At 51.8% G+C, this 20,292-nt stretch overlaps 1 protein-coding gene across 1 annotated transcript; it reads right to left on the bottom strand.

Moving 5' to 3' along the window:
- Window positions 1-7,098: 7,098 nt before the first annotated feature.
- CC1G_11952 (hypothetical protein) lies at window positions 7,099-7,827 on the bottom strand (the record flags this gene model as incomplete). The annotated part of the gene is made up of 1 exon (XM_001841357.2): window positions 7,099-7,827. The coding sequence occupies one exon, from the start codon at window positions 7,825-7,827 to the stop codon at window positions 7,099-7,101; it is 729 nt and encodes a 242-aa protein (XP_001841409.2).
- Between the last annotated feature and the right edge of the window lie 12,465 nt (window positions 7,828-20,292).

Genomic DNA, 20,292 nt, shown 5'->3' with positions numbered 1-20,292 from the left:
TCTCCTTCTTTGATGCGGATGTTGTTGTAGCCCCATCGAACGTCGAACTTGGTGAAATACTTGGCACCACGGAGTCGGTTGACGATGTCAGAGACGAGGGGAAGTGGATATCGGTTCTTCACCGTGATCTCGTTGAGCTATTCGATAATCCTGGACGAAGCGGAGTTTGCCATCTTTCTTCTTAACGAAGAAGACCGGGGAGGCGAGGGGCGATTTAGACGGTCGTATGTAGCCTTTCTTGAGATTCTCCTCGAGGAATCGGTTCAGCTCCTCCTGCTCGTTCTGCGACATGGGGTAGACCTTGGTGCGCATGGTGGCCGGTGCTCCTGCAACGAGGTCGATGGCATGATCCCAAGGCTTGTGTTCGGGGAGGCGATGGGACTCGGATTCGGAGAAGACGGAGGCGTGCTGTCGGTACTGGGGAGGAACCATCTCTTCGAACGACTTCTGGGGCTTGGCCTTCTGGGACTTCTCGGCGATCTGTTGGGAATAGGTGAAACCAGCGGCGCACCAAAGTTCGTCGCCTGTGTCTTCCCATCAACCCCTTACGAACCCATCTCCGCCGGGTCATTCGGTTAGCGCGGATGCGGCAGAGAGGAGGCGCGCTTGGTTCAAAGTCGGGGTCGGGCGCCGGGAACTCGTTGGTAGGAACAGGCGGATCAGGGTCGTTGTAGATCTGTTCGATAATAGCATTGCCGGAGGGTGGTTCCTTTCGAGGGGGCTGTGCATCTTCGTCGGGGATTTCTTCGATGGTAACACTGGAGACACGAGGTGGGGGAATCTCCAAGGTGCCCTTGCGCCAATCAATCTGGGGGTTGATCTTGCGAAGCCAAGGAAGACCCAAGATGACATCCTCTCCCCCGAGATCGGCGATGAGGAAGTCCGTCCATTCGGAGTAACCGTTCAACCGTGAGTTCCAAGCGAGCGAAGTGAGTGATGTGTCCAGCCTGATTTGGGGTCCCATCAATATTGAGGGAGCCGAATGGGGTGTCGGAGTGGGTACGTGGTGATCCGATGCTTTTCCACAAAAGGCTTGTCCAAGAATTTGCCAGTAGCGCCACAGTCGATCATTGCTGCGGGGTCCGCCGTACGGTTTCTGCCTCTGAGTCTGATGCGAATGCGAAAATGCGAGGAACCGGGGTGTATTTCGCGCACAGAGCTAATAGTACAGGAGTAAATCGAGTCATATTCAGAAACAGCGTACGACGGTGAAAAGGGTGCATGCTTTGCAGCACGAACAAGCACCCGCTTCAAAAACCCTGTTGTTGGATCTTCTCGAGGCGCTCCAGGATGTCCTGTTGGTTCTTCTGAGCAACCAAGAGATCGGCGAGTGAAACGTTAGACGAGGTGGCAGCAGGTGGGGCAGGCGAAGTGGCAGCAATGGTGGCGGCGGGTGTGGAAGAGTCATCGAAGAGCGAGAAGGGAACCTCCTGGGGTGGCAGCAACGCGACGACGTTGGGTGAGTCCTCGACCGGGCGGATAGCCCATGAACTTGTCTTGGCAGACGTTAGCGGAGTGGCCGAGACGCTGACAGTGGTTGCAACGAAGTGAGCCGTGGTTGCCGTCCTTCTTGATGTGGGCGGAGGATCCGCAACCAAAGCATCGTCCACGCATTGCTTGGAGGAAATCCTCACGGGAACGGCCACTAGGTCCAACACGGGTCGCGTCGATGTCCATCGCATAGGGGTCACGGGCAGGGGCAGAGCGAGACGAGGCAGTCGGGGTCAAGAAGGAGGCGCTGCTTCCGTGAAACGTAAAATCGTTCTGGTTGACGATGTCGCAGTAGTCTTGAAGGGTCTTGGGCTTGGCATCGTCCGGTTTGGTGATGGCGATAAGATCCAGCATGAGGCGATCGTTGGAACTGAGTTTGCGACGAAAACGTGCCATACCATCCTTCTGGGATAGACCGGTGCGGGGAAATATCTCCATGAACTTGGCTGCGAACTGGGAAGCAGATTGTTTACCCTGGGTAAGGGCCTCGAGCTGGGCTTCAGCTGCTTTCTCCTGGTCGGCGGGTTGGAAGCGTTTCTTGAAGGCAGCCACAAAAGTGGACCAATCGCCACTGAAGGGCCAGGGGTGGGCGGCCTTCTGAGCAGCGTCGGCAGCAGCCTCGTGGGCGGCAATCTGATCCAGGTATTGGACAGCCCAGGAGGCAGCAGCACCCTGAAGGTACGAGAGGGCAGCTGAGATCCACTTCTTGTCATCTCCTTTGAGTTCGGACTCGGCGGAGGCCCAGTTGGTGAAATAGCGGAGGAATCGCTGGGTATCACCAGAGTCACCCTTGAAGGGCTCAGGCGCTTTGACGGGGCTTCTAGTGGAAGTGGTCTTAGCAGCCGTGAGCTTATCCAGGGATTGCTGGATACGCCTGGTAGTCTCTTGTTGCTCGGCAAGCAACTTGAGAAGAGTGGTGTCGGACATACTGAGATCGGGGATAGGCTTTGCGGGTTTGGTAACGGGGTCTTGTTGGACGAGCGGCAGAGAAGTGGGTGGGGATAATAAAGATGGTGATAAGGTGGAAGTGGGAGGTTCGTTATCTGAGCGTTGGGCAACAGACGTGTCCTCCGACTCCCTGGGGATGGGAAGTGGTGTGAGGGCGCGGCGAGGAGTGAGGGTAAGGGCTGTGGTGGGGGTGGAGTGTCCGGAGCGGCGGAGACTTGTTACTGCGGGAAGGGCTTCTGCTAACGCGGCGTAGGTAACGTGAAAGGGGACGGGTGTTTCGGAGTCTTCTTCTTCGGATTCGTCTTCCTTGTCGTTGTCGTCCTCTTCCTCACTGTCTTCTTCAGATGATGTTGACGGAGGGCGAAAGGACTTTGGTGCGGTGCTGGTGGTTGCTGTTACTGGGGCAGGGGTAGAGTCGGCGGAATGGAAAGACTGGGGAGAATCTTCTGGTAAGAGCTGTGTGACGGTTGGCGGCGGAGTTACTGGTGGGGATTTCTTCTTCGATTCTTCTTTCCTGGATTCGGCAAATTCGCGGGCTTTTACGGCGTTGTCGGAGGTGCAAACAGCAGCGTAGAAGCTGGCTGTCTGGAGGCGTCGTAACTGGTGAAAGGTGGGCCGGAGACTGAGGCGGTAGGGGCAGGGGGAACTGTCACACTCTACAACCTCTTCCTTGCTATCGAGGTGGCAGTCGATGCCAAACCACTTGTCAGGGTTGAGGTCTTTACTAGAGGCGAAGAAGTGTGGGTATCCTGCGCAGCTAATCTTGACGGTGTCGGAAAACCAGAGTTGCCAGAGTAAGACCTGATCGGCAGGTCAACCAGAGTGCCAGGGGATCCGGAATGCAGGGACAACGATCGGCGTTGCCAGTGCACGGGGGTAGCTTGACCTAATGTCGCGAAGAGCGAACACTAAACCAAACTAAAGACCAGTGATGCGGAGCAGATAAGAGCGGCGAGTAAGATAAGAGCGATGAGCGACGAATGCAGATGAAGGCTGAAGCGATGTATTGACGAAGAGGTCAAGCTGAGGAAATACAGAGCAGACTACCTAGCTTATATACCTATTCTACTGTCTACATAGCCGCAGTGAGTCAGAATGACGAACAAATGGTGAAACATCGAAGAACAATAAGAAAGGTCATGAGGCTGCGCGAAGGCTGCGCGAAGAACAAGAATGAAACAATAATGGAACAAGAAGGTGTCAGAGTGTGTCAGAAGGCAGTGCGTAACAATAAGGACGATAGAGTAGGGCAAAGGGCAATGCGAGGCAGTGTTCCTATGAGTGAAAGAGTCCATAGAGGGAATAAGGAGGCGAAGGAGTAAAGGAAAGTGGAACGATAAGATGCGAAACAGATTAGATAAGATAAGATGAAAAATAGGGGCTATACCGGCATGTTCACGACAGCTATCACTACATTCGCGAATGTGTTGAAGAAGGAGACGTTGAAATCCTTTCGAGTTGATACAAATGACAACCCCTGCAGACATGTTTACCAAACCTCTTGGTCATGTCAAGTTCAAGCAGTTCCGAGAACAGTTGGGACTTCGGTTCCACTAAGCAATTGACATACGCTCAGCGCGCTTATTGAAGGCTGCACTTAGCGAGGGGGAGTGTTGAACTTATCATATCTTATCGTAGATTAGATTAGATTAGATTAGATTAGTACGACTGAGTCCAGACTCTTCTGGAATGTTCCACCGTAGAATGTTCTGGAACATCATATGATGCATTACTCATCATTGCGTCATTATGAGTCATACGTAGTCACGGCTTACTCATTCGATTACTCATTTGTATGGCCTCACACAGCCTCTGTCACACTTACTATATTTAGGTAGTTTATGTCACATTCGTCACACGCCTTGTACAGTATAAATACTGACCTCTGTGGTCTCTAATCGATAACTGTCTTAGAACCAGTTTTACTAGCCACTAAGTTAGCCTCACTACATCTATCTCCTGGTAAGTTCTAGAGTACACATCTGGAGTATATAGTGTTTGCTCGTCAGGCTGAGCGTGGGTGCAGGTCGTACACAGGTACCTGTGACCCGACCCGCCAAGAAACCTGCAGGTATGTGACCCATGGGTCCAGGTAACCCGTAGTCAAAATACCTGCAAGGTGCAGGTATCAATTTTAGCCTCACAGGTACCTGTGGGTAGGTACCCGCCAGCCTGTTTGTGACCATGTCCTCTGTAATAATGCTTCAAAACTTCCCAAAATGAAACCTAATCCTTGTATATCATATTAGAGAATGAATTCACTTATTAATTAAGGTCCACAGTCATGGATAATTGAGGGGATTGCCTTCTAACTGATCTCTTTAGCAGGTACCTACAGGTTTACCTTTGGGTACCTGTTGGGAAATACCTGTGAGGGTGCAGGTATGGATTTTGGGGGTATGGGTACCTGTGTCAAGGGTGCGGGTACCTGTACAGGTGCACCCGTGCTCAGCCTTAGGCTGCGCGAAGAACAAGAATGAAACAAGAATGAGGTGAGAAGGCGTCAGAATGAGTCAGAAGGCAATGAAAGGTAGTGCGTAACAATAAGAACAATAAGGGTAGGGCAAAGGGCAATACAAGGCAGTGTTCCATGGTGAAGGAGTCCGTAAAATGATGAAGGCGAAAAGATAGGGGTAAAGGAAAAGATAAGATGCGGGATAAGATAAGATAAGATGAAAAATAGGGCTATACCGGCTGTTCACAACATTACCCCCCTTCTAAGCTTCATCGTCCTCGATGATCTCAGGTATTAGTAAGCGGCGACCCAGTTCCCAGTCCAAGTCAGTAGGCGGTGTATCGGAGAAGTTTTCGAGGGGACGCCAAGGGAGAGAGCTGAAGATGGTGGCAGAAATCCGGCGCGGTGCAGAGGAGTGTTGTTGATGGAATTCCTTCACGATGACACGATCTCGGGCACGTGCTCCAAGTTCTCCTCCGGATCCCAAGTGTCGTCCATCGACCTGTAGCCCTTCCAACTGGCCAAGTACTCCAGCTTGTGATTCTTCCCTCGACCCCTCCAACAACTGTCCAGGATGTCGTGAACCTCGTACTCAAGCTCTCCCTCCAGTTCAAACAGGCTCAGGTGGCAGGATGCCATTGACATCATTGCCTTTCCAGGGGGAGAGCTTGTCGACGTGGAACACAGGGTGAATGCGGGAGAGAGAAGGGGGAAGTTCGAGACGGTAGTCGAGGTCGCCGATGTGTTCAATGATCTTGTAGGGCCCGAGTTGGAGATCGCTGAGTTTGCGAGAAGGAACCTTGATCTGAATGTCCTTCGCGTTAAGCCAAACATAGTTGCTAACCTTGAACTGATGTGCTGTTCGCTTGCCAGACTCGTACACATCCTTCTGCTGAGCCTTCGCGAGACGTATAGGCAGGTTCCACATCCTTGCGGGCTTCTTGTAGCTGCTGAACATGCTCGTCGACAGGGCGGAGGTCAGTTCGCTTGTCGATGGGTATGTTGAAGTGGGGAATGTAACCGTATAGGTAGGGAAGGACAGGGGTAACCCCCCAGGTAGCTGGACACCTACTCTTACCCCCCCACCCCCCAAAACCCTTACCCCCCAACTCTGGGGGTTTTGACCAAGGATTTTAAGCATTTTGGCACTAACCATTAGTTACAGTAGTCTATAATCTAATATTTCTGATGTGTTTTATTGCCCATACAGCAGTTATTTAGTAGAAACTATATATTGATGTTGAAATAAATAGGTTTTGTTTGATTTTTATCAAAACCCTTACCCCTACCCCCTACTCTACCCCTGGCCTCTACTCTGGGGGTTTTAAAACCCCTTGACCACCCCTACGTATAGGACTTCGAAGGGAGAGCGATCATGAGCAGAGTGGGCGTGGGAGTTGATCACAAATTCGGCCATCGGTAGGTGCTTGTCCCAGTCATCCTGTCAGCGAGAGGCATATAGGCGGAGATACTTCTCGATTTCTTGGTTGGCCTGCTCGGTCTGTCCGTTGGCCTGAGGGTGATAGGCGGTCGTGAGGTTGGATTCGATGCCGAGGCCCTTGAGCAGAGTGCGCATGACCTTAGAAGCAAATTGAGGTCCTCGATCGCCAATGAACTGGAGTGGGAGGCGCGTGGAGGCGAAACACTTCATGATAGTAGATGTCCGCAACGCCTTCGGTGGTAATGTCGGATGTTGTAGAGGTAGATTGCGATGTGCGTGCTTAGTCATCACGCGCCTGCGCTCGACCGACTCGTCAGGTTTTCTCTCGTACATTATCGTCTCGACCTCGACATACACCTATCTATGCATATCTGAATCTATCGTTTCTCTCTCTTTCAAGCTCACAGCCACCCGACGACCTACATTTCTGGAGCCCACCGTGAGGGCAGCACACCATATCCGACTTGGTTGCTGCCCATGAAAATTTTCCTGTGATTGATCAACCGGTTTCGATAGCACGTGAAGATTAAGGCTGAGCTGAAGAATCTGAAGATGACACTGCAGAACTCGGACCTGCTGGAGGAGCGGAGGTTTCTGCCCATTAGATCGACGACTCGAAGTGAAGGAAGGAAGAAGAATACTGAACTTTTTGAGCCAGATCTATCCGGGAAGAGGTCACAGCCCCAATCAGTCAGGACTCAGCCACCATCGTCATCGAGTGTCAGCGAGGACCCACGAACCGAGTCTATACAGGACCCACCTCCTACATCGTGGGTCCGCCGTCTCGAATGAGACATTCGACCAGTTCCTCGAGGGCGTTGCCCATTTGCGTTGGGTAGGATCCCAAGAATTCGATGTCCAATTCGTTGGCAAGGTGGTGAGCGAACCAACGAGCCATGCGGAACTGAGGGTGGCGAAGACGATATGCAGGTACATCCACGCAAACGCCGGAATACGAGTCTCGGATTTGATAAGTCTTGTCATCTACCTTGCAGACCTTGAACCGGTAGGCAACCCCAGTCCTAGAGGTGATGTTGAGCTCATCCCCCGGGTAGGGTTGCGAAGAATCCAAGATCCACTCGGCCTTTTCAATCAGTGCGTCACCTAATTGTTTTCGGGGTGGTCTGCTCTCGTCGAACTCCATCCACTCAGGTTCAAAAGGCATCAGGCGACCGATCCAGCCGTTACGCGAGTGGAAGAACTCGTGCCTTTCCTTGGTGTCCTTGTTGGACAATTCATACATTGACTCGTCCGACGTATCGTAGTTACAATAGGAAATTGACGCCAATGGTAAAGAGTCCATTTCCTCCACCGGCTGGTCATCGTCGTAACCCATTTCCAGATTGAAGATTGCCATTCCGGGAGGTTTGTCAGAGCCAGTCTTTCCCTTGACCGTGCTCTTCTTTGGACATTGTCTTGCCAGGTGCCCCTTTTCGTGGCAGTACAGGCAAAGTCCGTTTGCCAGGTGGTTCCTATAATCCTCATCTGACATCTTGGTCTTAGTCTGGCTTGTGGTCTGGCCGGAACCAGCTGAGTTTCCCTTGTTGGTATTTGTGTCCTGAGACTGATTTTCCCTCTCAGGGTTTCGTTGTCTAGATCCCGAAGGCTCATTGTTGCGATTGCCTCCGTTCGAAGATGATCCACCAGTACCCCCGCTACCTCTGTGGTTGTCTCGGGGACCGCGGTTCTGAGAGTGTTGTTCTTGACGAGCAACGACACGCTGAGCTCGTTCGGAGTTCTCAGCCTCCTCAAGTACGTCATCCCAGCTGGCGACCTCGGGGTTTAGACCTTTCAACCAGAGCTCGTGCTGGTGTACCGCGTCTAACCCAGACCACAGGTGGTGGACTCAGGTCGCTCCCTTGGCAATTCCGACCATGTTACACATGTTCTGGAGCTGACGAGCGAATTCCCGAACAGGTACAGTGTTGTAACGTTCCTTGAGCCAGTAGCGGTCCTTGAGCCAACCACTGATCTCTCCTGCACTTTTTATCGAGACGGCACCTAAGTCGACATTAATGTGTCTCTAGTATATATCTACATGTTTGCACATTTTCAGAGCAATCCATGCAGCGTATGGGGTACAATTCAAAGAGCAACACCAAAAATCAAGATTTTTGATTGGTGCCAACTTTCCCGTGCGCTTGGCACCACCGGCTCAACTGACCTCTACCATTACTCTTCAGCAGCTATATTCGAAGCCCTATAAGTAAGATAGTTTTAAGTTGGATATCTTATTGTTCAAAGAAATGCCCTTTATCGGGGCAGGAAACGATGAAATCATGGTAGAGCTATGGGGGTGGCTCAAGGAACGTAACACCTCCGAAATTGGCACTCCTCCTCACCTGCCTTGTTATTCCCCTTCCGCGCCCGTGATATTCCAAGCAAACTGGTGTATTATACACTTTAAAGGTCTAGCTTTAGTGTGTACAGAAGTCCCACCAATAAGTCAGAAAATATGTTGTCAATTGTGAAGGGAGAATATGGTGGCTCAAGGAATGTTACAACACTGTAAGTTTCCTTGCTTGAATTCGTTGATTCGTTCATGTAAAGTTGTCAGGTAATCCGACAGGAAGCATTGATTGAAGAGCAGGTCCATGAAGTCCGACAGTTTCCAAGCCCTTGGATTGTGAGCTACCTCTTGTAAGTACACGTTCCATGCGTGACCCTCCAAGAACTTCGAAACCATTGACACCTGGCTCTTTTTGCGAACTTTGCCATCCCTAGCCCAATCACGAACCTCCCCGCGGAATCGCAGGTAGTTATCGAGGTTCACTTTTCCATCCCAAGGTTTGGAATCTTGGACCTTGGCCAGTTGGGGTGGGCTCCGGGATCTACGGCGTGAGCGTTTCTTGGATTTCTTTTTCTTTCTCTTCTTCTTATCGTCCTCACTTTCAGACGACGAAGAAGAGTCCGAGCTCGAAGACGAAGAGTCGGAGGTGTCGCGAAGAGCGAACACTAAACCCAAACTAAGACCAGAGACGAGGAGCGGTGAAAGCGACGAGAGAGCTTAGAGCGATGAGCGACGGTTTGGAGTGAAGACTAGAGTGATGAATTGACGAAGAGGTCAAGCTGAGGAAATACAGAGCAGACTACCTAGCTTATATACCTATTCTACTGTCTACATAGCCGCAGTGAGTCAGAATGACGAACAAATGGTGAAACATCGAAGAACAATAAGAAAGGTCATGAGGCTGCGCGAAGGCTGCGCGAAGGCTGCGCGAAGGCTGCGCGAAGAACAAGAATGAAACATATAATGGAACAAGAAGGTGTCAGAGTGTGTCAGAAGGCAGTGCGTAACAATAAGGACCATAGAGTAGGGCAAAGGGCAATGCGAGGCAGTGTTCCATGAGTGAAAGAGTCCATAGAGGGAATAAGGAGGGCAAAGGAGTAAAGGAAAGTGGAACGATAAGATGCGAAACGGATTAGATAAGATAAGATGAAAAATAGGGGCTATACCGGCTGTTCACGACATTACCCCCCTTCTAAGCCTCATCGTCCTCGATGACCAACGGTAGGCGGCGTCCCAGTTCCCAGTCAAAGTCGGGTAGGCGGGGCGTCGGTGAAATTCTCGAGTGGGCGCCATGGGAGAGAGCTGAAGATGGTAGCGGAAATTCGGCGTGGTGCAGAAGGGTGTCGCTGGTGGAACTCCTTCACGATCTCGGGCGCGTGCTCCAAGTTCTCCTCCGGTTCCCAAGTGTCGTCCGTCGACCCATAGCCCTTCCAACTAACCAAGTACTCCAGTTTGCGATTCTTCCCTCGACCTCTCCAACGACTGTCCAAGATGTCGTGAACCTCGTACTCAAGCTCTCCCTCCAGTTCGACGGGCTCAGGCGGAGGTGGCAAAATGCCGTTGACATCATTGCCTTTCCAGGGGGAGAGCTTGTCGACGTGGAACACAGGGTGAATGCGGGAGAGGGACGGGGGAAGCTCGAGGCGGTAGTCGAGGTCGCCGACGCGTTCGATAACCTTGTACGGACCGAGTTGGAGATCACCAAGTTTGCGAGTCGGTACCTTTGATCTGGATATCCTTAGCACTAAGCCAGACGTAGTCGCCGGGTTGGAATTGGTGAGCGGAGCGTTTGCCGGATTCGTATGCGTCCTTCTGTTGGGCCTTTTCGAGTCGAAGAGCTGCCTCGGCGTCCTTCCTGACTTCTTGGAGGTGCTGGACTCGTTCGTCGACAGGGCGGAGGTCAGTGCGCTTGCCGATAGGGATGTTGAAGTGGGGAATATAGCCGTAGAGGACCTCGAAGGGGGAGCGATTTGTGAGCAGAGTGGACACGGGAGTTGATCACGAACTCAGCCATTGGAAGATGCTTATCCCAGTCATCTTGACGACGACTGACGTAGAGTCGGAGATATTTCTCGACTTCTTGATTAGCGCGTTCAGTCTGTCCATTGGCTTGGGGATGATATGCCGTCGTGAGGTTGGACTCGATGCCGAGACGTTTGAGCAGGGTGCGCATAACCTTGGAGGCGAACTGGGGACCGCGATCACTGATGAATCGGAGTGGGAGGCCGTGTAGACGGAAGACTTCTCGATAGTAGATGTCGGCGACGCCTTCAGTGGTGATGTCAGAGGTACAGGGAAGGGCGTGGAGAACCTTGCTGTAGTGATCCGTGAAAACGATAATGGCGTCGTGTCCGTGGGCCTCTGGAAGCTGTGTGATGAGATCGACTCCTACAGATTCCCAAGGACCTTCGGGAACGTCGAGCGGCTGAGTCGAGGCGCGAGGGTGTTGGGCATGCTTCTTCCGGGCACAGGTGTCGCATCCCTCTACGTACTTCTTGACAAAGGCACGCATTGTGGGCCACCAGTACTGTCGTTCGACACGTTCAAGGGTTCCGTGGACGCCGGGGTGACCAGAAGTGGGATCGTCGTGACACTGCTTGAGGACATCGCGACGGAGCTCGTCATCCGGAGGAACGTAGACGCGACCCTTGTAATAGACCAATCCGTTTTCCTCTTCCCATTCAGCGAGGCCGTTAGTGAGACGGCGGGGACCTGTCTTCCGGAGTTGGGCGAGACCATCGAGCACCTGCGACTCCCGAGCACTGGCTTGGCGGAGGCGATCTTCAAGAGGGTTGACGACCATACTAGAGGCGGCGAGCTTGGCGAACATTTCGGGCTTAAGGACGATCTGTTGCTTGTTGTCCTCCGCGTCGGTGACCTGATGGATGTCGAGGCGGGATAGGGCGTCGGCTTGGGTATTAGTCTTGCCGGGGCGGTGGGTGAGGAGGAACTTGAAACGGGAAAGGTAGAGGGCCCAGCGTGCTTGTCGTCGACTAAGGTCCTGTGCTGATCGCCAGTACTCGAGGTTGGAGTGGTCTGTGACGATCTCGAATGGCTCTGGGAGTCCTTCAAGGAAGTGGCGCCAGTCCTTGAGAGCTTCGATGATGGCGAGCATCTCTCGATCGTAAATCTCGTAGTTGCGTTCGGCGGGTTGCATGGAGGCGGAGCGGAAAGCGACAGGGTGCCAGAGTCCATCGTCGTGCTTCTGGAGGAGCGCTCCTCCAGTGGCAAAGCCGGAGGCATCAACCTCAATACGGGTGGGGCGATCAGGATCCCAGAGTGTCAAGATAGGCGCAGAGGTGAAGGCGTTGCGGAGGGTATCGAAGGCTTGCTGTTGAGGTTCGTTCCATTGCCAGGGAGCATTCTTCTTTGTGAGGTCGTTGAGCGGGCGAGCGACAGTGGCGAAATCCTTGATGAAGCGACGGTAGAAATTGGCAAAACCGAGGAAGCCACGAACGGCGTGGAGGTTACGGGGAACAGGCCAGTTGCGGACGGCCTCAACCTTGGCGGGGTCCATAGACACTTCTCCCTCTCGGATAACCAGGCCCAGATACTCGATCTCTTCTCGTTCAAACTCGCACTTCTCCGGGCGAAGGTATAGGTCGTGTTTCTTGAGACGGCGGAGAACCTCGTGGGTAACTTCTCGATGTTCGTCGAGAGTGGCCGTGAAGATGAGGATGTCGTCGAGATACACTGCGACCTTTCCTGCGGCGATGAGGTCAGAGAAGATGGAGTTCATAAGAGCCTGGAACGTAGCTGGAGAGTTCGTAAGACCAAAGAACATGACCAACGGCTCGAAGAGACCCTGGTTGGTTGCAAATGCTGCCTTCCATTCGTCTCCCTCCTTGATCCGTATGTTGTTAATAGCCCCATCGAACATCGAACTTGGTGAAATACTTGGCTCCTCGAAGGCGGTTGATGATATCGGAGACGAGGGGGAGGGGATAGCGGTTCTTCACGGTGATCTCGTTGAGTTTCCGGTAGTCCTGAACGAAACGGAGTTTGCCGTCCTTCTTCTTAACGAAGAAGACGGGGGACGAGAGGGGCGATTTTGATGGTCGGATGTACCCCTTCTTGAGATTTTCGTCGAGAAATCGGTTGAGTTCCTCTTGTTCGTTTTTGGACATGGGGTAGACCTTGGTTCGCATGGTGGCCGGTGCTCCAGGGGTGAGGTCGATGGCATGATCCCAGGGTTTGTGCTCGGGGAGGCGATGGGATTCGGATTCGGAAAAGACGGAGGCGTGTTGACGATAGTGAGCGGGGACCATCTCTTCGAATGACTTCTGTGGTTTGGTCTTCTGGGTTTCTTCGGCTATCTGCTGGGAGTAAGTGAAGCCGGCGGCGCACCAAAGTTCATCTCCTGTCTCCTCGATCAATCCTGCACGAAGCCATTTCCGACGAGTGGTCCGATTGGCTCGGATGCGGCAGAGGGCTGGTTTGTCGTCTTCGTCTTTGGGGGCGGGGGCTGGGGAAGGGACCGGTTTTGGGAAGGGATCAGGGGCGGGTGGTTCGGATATGGTGTTGATCTGCTCCAATATGGCATCACCGGAAGGAGCGCCGCGGAATGGGGGCTGGGCATCATCGTCTGGCACCTCCTCGATGGTAACGCTGGCGACCCTGGGCTTGGGAATGTGAAGAGTGCCCTTGCGCCAGTCGATGGTGGGGTTGAGCTTGCGAAGCCAGGGAAGTCCCAGAATGATATCCTCTCCTCCGAGATCGGCGATAAGGAAGTCGGTCCATTCCGTGTGTCCGTCAACCGTGAGTTCCTGTCGGGCGAAGTGTGTCACACTGCCGGCCTGATTGGGTGATCCGTCAATGTTGAGAAGCTGAATGGGGTGTCGAAGGGGAAAAGCCGTGATCCGATGTTTCTCCACGAAAGGTTTGTCCAGGAACCGACCAGTTGCACCACTGTCGACCATTGCTGCGGATTCCGTACTCCGATTTCTGCCTCTAAGCCTCACGTTCACGCGAAAATGTGATGAACCAGGGTATATTTCGCGGATGGCGCTAATAGTACATGTTCGCATAGAGTCATATTCGGAAATCGGGTACGGGGTGAAGGGTGAATGTGTCGCAGCTTTTACAGACACCCTTCGCCAAAATCCTGCTTCTGGAATTGTTCGAGACGAGCCAAAGTCTCCTGTTGCTTCTGCTGAATGGCCAGGAGGTCGGCGATGGAGAAGTTGGGCAGAGCGGGGGCGGCGGATGTGGAAGCGACGGTGGCAGTGGACGAATCATCGAAGAGAGAGAAAGGAGCTTCCTGGGTGGCAGCAACACGACGACGTTGGGTGAGTCCTCGACCGGGTGGGTAACCCATGAACTTGTCTTGGCAGACGTTGGCGGAGTGGCCAAGGCGCTGGCAGTGGTTGCAACGAAGCGAACCGTGATTGCCGTCCTTCTTGATGTGGGCGGAAGATCCGCAGCCAAAGCATCGTCCGCGCATTGCTTGGAGGAAGTCCTCGCGGGAGCGGCCACTGGGTCCAACACGGGTTGCGTCAATGTCCATAGCGTAGGGGTCACGGGCCGGGACAGAGCGAGACGAGGTGGTCGGGGTCAAAAAGGAGGTGTTGCTTCCGTGGAACGTAAAATCGTTCTGATTGACGATGTCGCAGTAGTCTTGGAGAGTCTTGGGTTTGGCATCGTCCGGTTTGGTGATGGCGATAAGATCCAACATGAGGCGATCATTGGTACTGAGCTTACGGCGGAAGCGGGCCATACCATCCTTCTGGGATAGACCGGTGCGGGGGAAGATCTCCATAAACTTGGCTGCGAACTGGGAAGCAGACTGTTTACCCTGGGTAAGGGCCTCAAGCTGGGCTTCAGCTGCCTTCTCCTGGTCGGCAGGTTGGAAGCGCTTCTTGAAGGCAGCCACGAAAGCGGACCAATTGCCGTTGAAAGGCCAGGGGTGGGCAGCCTTCTGAGCGGCGTCGGCAGCAGCCTCGTGGGCGGCGATCTGATCTAGGTATTGGACAGCCCAGGAAGCGGCAGCACCTTGAAGGTATGAGAGGGCGGCTGAGATCCACTTCTTGTCATCTCCTTTGAGTTCGGAATCGGCGGAGGCCCAGTTGGTGAAGTAGCGGAGGAAGCGTTGGGTATCACCAGAGTCACCCTTGAAGGGCTCCGGCGCTTTGACGGGGCTTCTGGTGGAAGCGGTCTTGGCGGCCGTGAGCTTATCCAGGGATTGCTGGATGCGCCTGGTAGTCTCTTGTTGCTCGGCAAGCAACTTGAGGAGAGTGGGGTCGGACATACTGAATTCGGGGGTAGGCTTTGTGGGTTCGGTAACGGGGTTTAGTTGGACGGGTGGCAGAGAAGCAGGTGGAGATAATAAAGGTGGTGATAAGGTGGAAGTGGGAGGTTCGTTATCTGAGCGTTGGGCAACAGAGCGTGTTCCTCCGACTCCCTAGGGATGGGAAGTGGTGTGAGGGCGCGGCGAGGAGTGAAAGTGAGGGCTGTGGTGGGGGTAGAGTGTCCGGAGCGGCGAAGGCCTGTTACTGCGGGGAGGGTTTCGGCTAGCGCGGCGTAGGTAACGTGAAAGGGGACAGGTGTTTCGGAATCTTCTTCTTCGGATTCTTCTTCCTCGTCGTTGTCGTCCTCTTCCTCGTTGTCTTCTTCAGATGATGTTGACGGTGGACGGGTAAGGTTTTCGGTGCGGTGCTGGTGGTTACTGTTACTGGGGCCGGGGATGATTCGGCGGAGTGGAAAGCGGCTGGGGATTCTTCGGTATCTGGAGCTTCGGACGGTGGGGGTGTAGCAGGCGGCGGCGGTGGATGTTCGGAATATAGAACTGCTTCGTAGTTGTCTTCGGAAGCTTCAACAAAGGAGGCGTAATCCGGAAGATTCTTGGCTAGGTATTCGTAGTCGCGCGGGCGGAGCGGGTTATACCGTTTCGGACAGGGCTGTTGTAGACACTTCAGGTGGGTGTTGGTGATGTACCCGTCGGCGTGCTTGCCGGACCAGACTAGGACAAAGTGCGGTTTAAACTCGCACGGCGGAATCTTGGCTGTAGCGGTGAACCAGGGTTGCCAGAGTGGGACCTGATCGGCAGGTCAACCAGAAGACCAGGGGTGCGGCGGGGTCGCAGGGACAACGATCGGCGTTGCCGGTGTGCAGGGATAGCTTGACCTAATGTCGCGAAGAGCGAACACTAAACCAAAACTAAGACCAGAGACGAGGAGCGGTGAAAGCGACGAGAGAGCTTAGAGCGATGAGCGACGGTTTGGAGTGAAGACTAGAGTGATGAATTGACGAAGAGGTCAAGCTGAGGAAATACAGAGCAGACTACCTAGCTTATATACCTATTCTACTGTCTACATAGCCGCAGTGAGTCAGAATGACGAACAAATGGTGAAACATCGAAGAACAATAAGAAAGGTCATGAGGCTGCGCGAAGGCTGCGCGAAGGCTGCGCGAAGAACAAGAATGAAACAATAATGGAACAAGAAGGTGTCAGAGTGTGTCAGAAGGCAGTGCGTAACAATAAGGACGATAGAGTAGGGCAAAGGGCAATGCGAGGCAATGTTCCATGAGTGAAAGAGTCCATAGAGGGAATAAGGAGGCAAAGGAGTAAAGGAAAGTGGAACGATAAGATGCGAAACGGATTAGATAAGATAAGATGAAAAATAGGGGCTATACCGGCTGTTCACGACAGGAGGATCCCGATGACAAGGACCCACTGGATGAACTCGATGAGTCATCTGAGTCCGACGAATCTGAGGGGTCCTGTTCCTCTTGTGACCTCATGATGGCCAGAAGACTAGAGGGTCCGAGCTGGTCGATTGGTTGCGCAGAGCGTTGGCGAGCGGGAGACAACGCAGGGTGCATGGCGGCGGGAGTCACCTGGCGTTCGGAGGTACTTCCCTTTTGGGAAGAAGCGCTTCCATTTCTGGAACGCGCCTCCTCAACTGCCTTGAGGGCCTTACGAGCTTTCTCCTGAGCTTGTTTGGCCTTCTCCTCCGCTTTCCGCGCTTCATCCTCAATGCGACGAAGTTTTATGCTTATTTATGTGGTGTACAACAGTGAATTTTTAGAAAATATCAGTATATGTTGAGATAAATGGGTTTTGCTGGATTTTTATCAAAACCCTTACCCCCGACCAGGGGCAGGGGTTTGGCCAAGGGTAGCCAGAGACCTACCCTTACCCCTACCCCTGCTCTACCCCTGGCCTCTACCCTGGGGGTTTTAAAATCCCTTGACCATCCCTAGAAGTGAGGAGGGGCATCGCAAGCGAAGGTGTTGGAGTACGCCCTTTGCTCCATAAACGACTGGTAAGCCGCCCATTGGTATTCGATGTCCCTTTCCATCGGTCATTCAGTCCTGCAAGGTTCCAATTGGCTGGGTCAGCCCCCGATTCCCTTGTGCTGGGACGGGCCTTCACCTCTAGTTTCAGCGGTGGATTCTCGCTGAAAGGCTGGTTCACGAATCTCGATACTGGGTCGAGTTCCCTGTTGTATAACGAGTTCTCGACGCTCGAGTAATTCGTGCTCTTTCGTAGTCATGTTACCTTTAGCTTGCTCAATAACATGATCTTTGCCTTTAATTTTTTGGACTGGCAAAGACGAGAACCGATTTTGGTTTGCCAATTTGAACTCTTGTTCCAAAGTGAGGTAGTTCCTTTTCTCAGAGGCCAGGTTATCAAAACTGTGCCTTCTAGTAGGGACTGTGTTCCATCCTCCAGGTAAGTTGTGATTAAAAGAACTATCATTAGATTCATCTCTACCTAATACAACAGTACTAGTAGAGAACGAGGACTCTAAGTCACTCGAAGCGTCCAACCCCGGATCGGGGTCTTGATTTCCAAATCCGTTGGTGGGGTCTGCAGTACCACCAACCGACTCATTCCTCGACGCCGAGGCGTCGATCATGTCCAAGGCTGCCGGGTTCCCATCGGGAACTGGGCTTGTGGCCAGCGTGCCGTCCTGTTGGACTGGCTCACGCCTTACTCGCCTAGTGTCAGGCAGGGGGGGATGGAGGGGGAGGTTCGCAGACCGGGTTGCTCTCCCGGTCTGGTGAGCAGCAGCGTTCGCGTAAGTCGACATGCTGGCTGCAGTACTATTATAGCAAAGAAATGACACCGTTTAGCTAGGTATTGGTGGAGATATTCTTGAAATATGTGACAAAAAAGCTTAATATTAAGGAATATGGCTTTTTGTTTTCGCTTTTTCAATACTCTAACCATAAGTAATACTAGTTATAATGTCATGGGCAATGTCTAATGCAATAATAGTGAATAACCCAGAAAGAATTACTCAAAAATGCGAAGAAATAAAGGAGATATGAAGGAAATAATGTGGAAGAAGATGGGTGACATCATACTAATTTAGATAAGATAGACTTTTGATGATGAAAGCCAATCAGTGATATTAATGATTGACAGGAACAGCCACATAATGTCATGAAGATCAGGGTCAGGGACATGATGTCATGCAGATCAGGTACAAGGTCATGACATCATGCAGATCAGGGTCAGGAACATGGCATATACCGGATCAGTGTGGTCATGACCAGGTCATGGAAATATTTCCCTGGTCATGGGGAAATTTCCCAAGGTCTTGACCGTGCATTTTGGTCATGACCATTTCCGATGACCACAGTCACAGTGGGAAATTTCCCTAGTCACTCTTCCAGCATTTCTTCAATCAGACTCACACAATTTTATGGAAAAATTGCACAAATTTGATAAGCTTTCCACTATGTTATTAGTCCCATATATAGATTATATTGTGAGCTCAACTATACTGCAGGTTTGCTTCCCAATTAATGAGTAATTACTTTGGTGTTCAATAATTCTATAAGTTCTGAGTCTATACTAGAAGTAATTTACAACTGTATTAATTGCATTCATTTAAGACTCATAATGTTGCTGTTTATGCCAAATAACAATAAATTAAATTGCATTTTAGTGCTGAGAATATGACCCATCAGGACCCCAGACACCCCTGGACAGGTCATGACCAGGGGTTAGGGAAATGACCTTAGGAAATGACCAGAGGACATGGTCGGACAGCTGGAAGCTAGAGCGTCCAACAGGCAGGAAATTGGTGGGAAATGACCAGGACAGCCCTATCTCGAAGACCTGTGGAAATGGCACGGACACCCATCTAAGAGACTGGGCGTCCCGTCTGACTGAGGTGACATCGCTTTCTTTCACCAGAGATCAATTCTGTTATCAGAAATAATCTGCCACACATAGACTGACTGCATATCTCTGTATAACTCAGTTTATCTCTCTATACACCTCTTAATAGATGACGGTTATCGAAGGGTGTTCGAGCTGCATAACCAGCTTCGACAGCCAAGCTGTGTATTCCACAAAATGATTGTGTCACCCATGTTACAGCCTTCTGCCCAGCTCAGATTTCCACTGATTCTTGTTGTGGGTTCCTCAGCCATGCCATAGGTTCCGATGCATGTCCCAGCTTCCTACCCAGCTTCGATACGTCCGGAGTTACTCCGGCTCCTCCTACGCTTGATACATGGCCCTGCCCCCTAGCAAGCTTTAACTAGTGCAGAATTACCCCCCCAGCCATTGTATATTCCTTTTGCTCCAAATCATATGGGACATTTACTCGCCGTGCGCCGAGCTTCAACATGTCCTCAATTATTTTCTGTACAACTAGGTTAGCCCAGCTTGACACTGAGCTGATGCATCAAGCTTATGCACATCTAGTATCCGTGCGCCGAGCTTCAACATGTCCTCATTTATTTTTTTCTACAACTAGGTTAGCCCAGCTTGACACTGAGCTGATGCATCCCCAACCAACATCGCAGGCGTACAGTCAATTACTTATAAAGTTCCTGCCAGGTCAAGGAGGCAAGTGTTACCCAAGGGCGACGTTTGACCTATTGATGCCTTCCTTCCTTCATGGTAAGCAGTCTCCTTGGACTCCTTCTAACCCCCCCCCCCGGACTGGAACTGAATCGTTCCGTCTCCACACTCAGTCTCTTTGGAGTCATTCCTTCCGGGCCAGATTTGAATCCCTTCTGTCGCCGACGTGTTCATGTGGCACTTGATCTGTCACCTCAACAATGTTCCTTATCGAACATCAATGTTTCCTTGTCTGCAATCCACCCCCCTTCCGTTTTGAAATGTCTCGTTTCATTCCTTCCTTCAATAGGGCACAGTCAAGATTACCTATTTGATGCTAAGTGGGTGATGAGCTCCCAACAAATCAGTGGGAAGGGTTAAATACCATCAAACATGGCCATTTTCCATCAGGTGTGGTGGTCTAGTGGGATTGGCATCTCCATTCCATGGAACGCTTGGGGTTCGACTCCCCTTCCATGCCAAACTATTGAGATAATTTGGTGTTTGGCGTATTGCACACCATGCACCAAATTATCTCTGTAGTTCTCCTTCTTTTTTTGTTTTTTATTCTCTTTTCCTACTCACCCTGAGTTTACTTTATTCAAATATATTCATTTACCATACAACCTCAGAGCTGATACATTGTCATTAGCTCATTGATTTATACATTCATCCCTAATCAGCCCTTGTAGGGCACCACCATCCAGATACCCAATCCAAGCCATCTCCTCGATTTAATCACGGGGCCTGTCCACATTTATAAAGGGGCCAAGTTCTCATGATGCTTTCCCCTTCCCCCATCATCACTATTCCCACCACTAATAGAAGAGCAAGCTCACCCTATTGAAGCACAAGTCTTTCAA

The sequence above is a fragment of the Coprinopsis cinerea genome, assembly GCF_000182895.1.
Source record: "Coprinopsis cinerea okayama7#130 chromosome 6 map unlocalized cont3.6, whole genome shotgun sequence".
In the NCBI taxonomy this organism is placed as follows: Eukaryota; Fungi; Basidiomycota; class Agaricomycetes; order Agaricales; family Psathyrellaceae; genus Coprinopsis; species Coprinopsis cinerea.
This window is presented reverse-complemented; position numbering and strand designations above follow the sequence as displayed.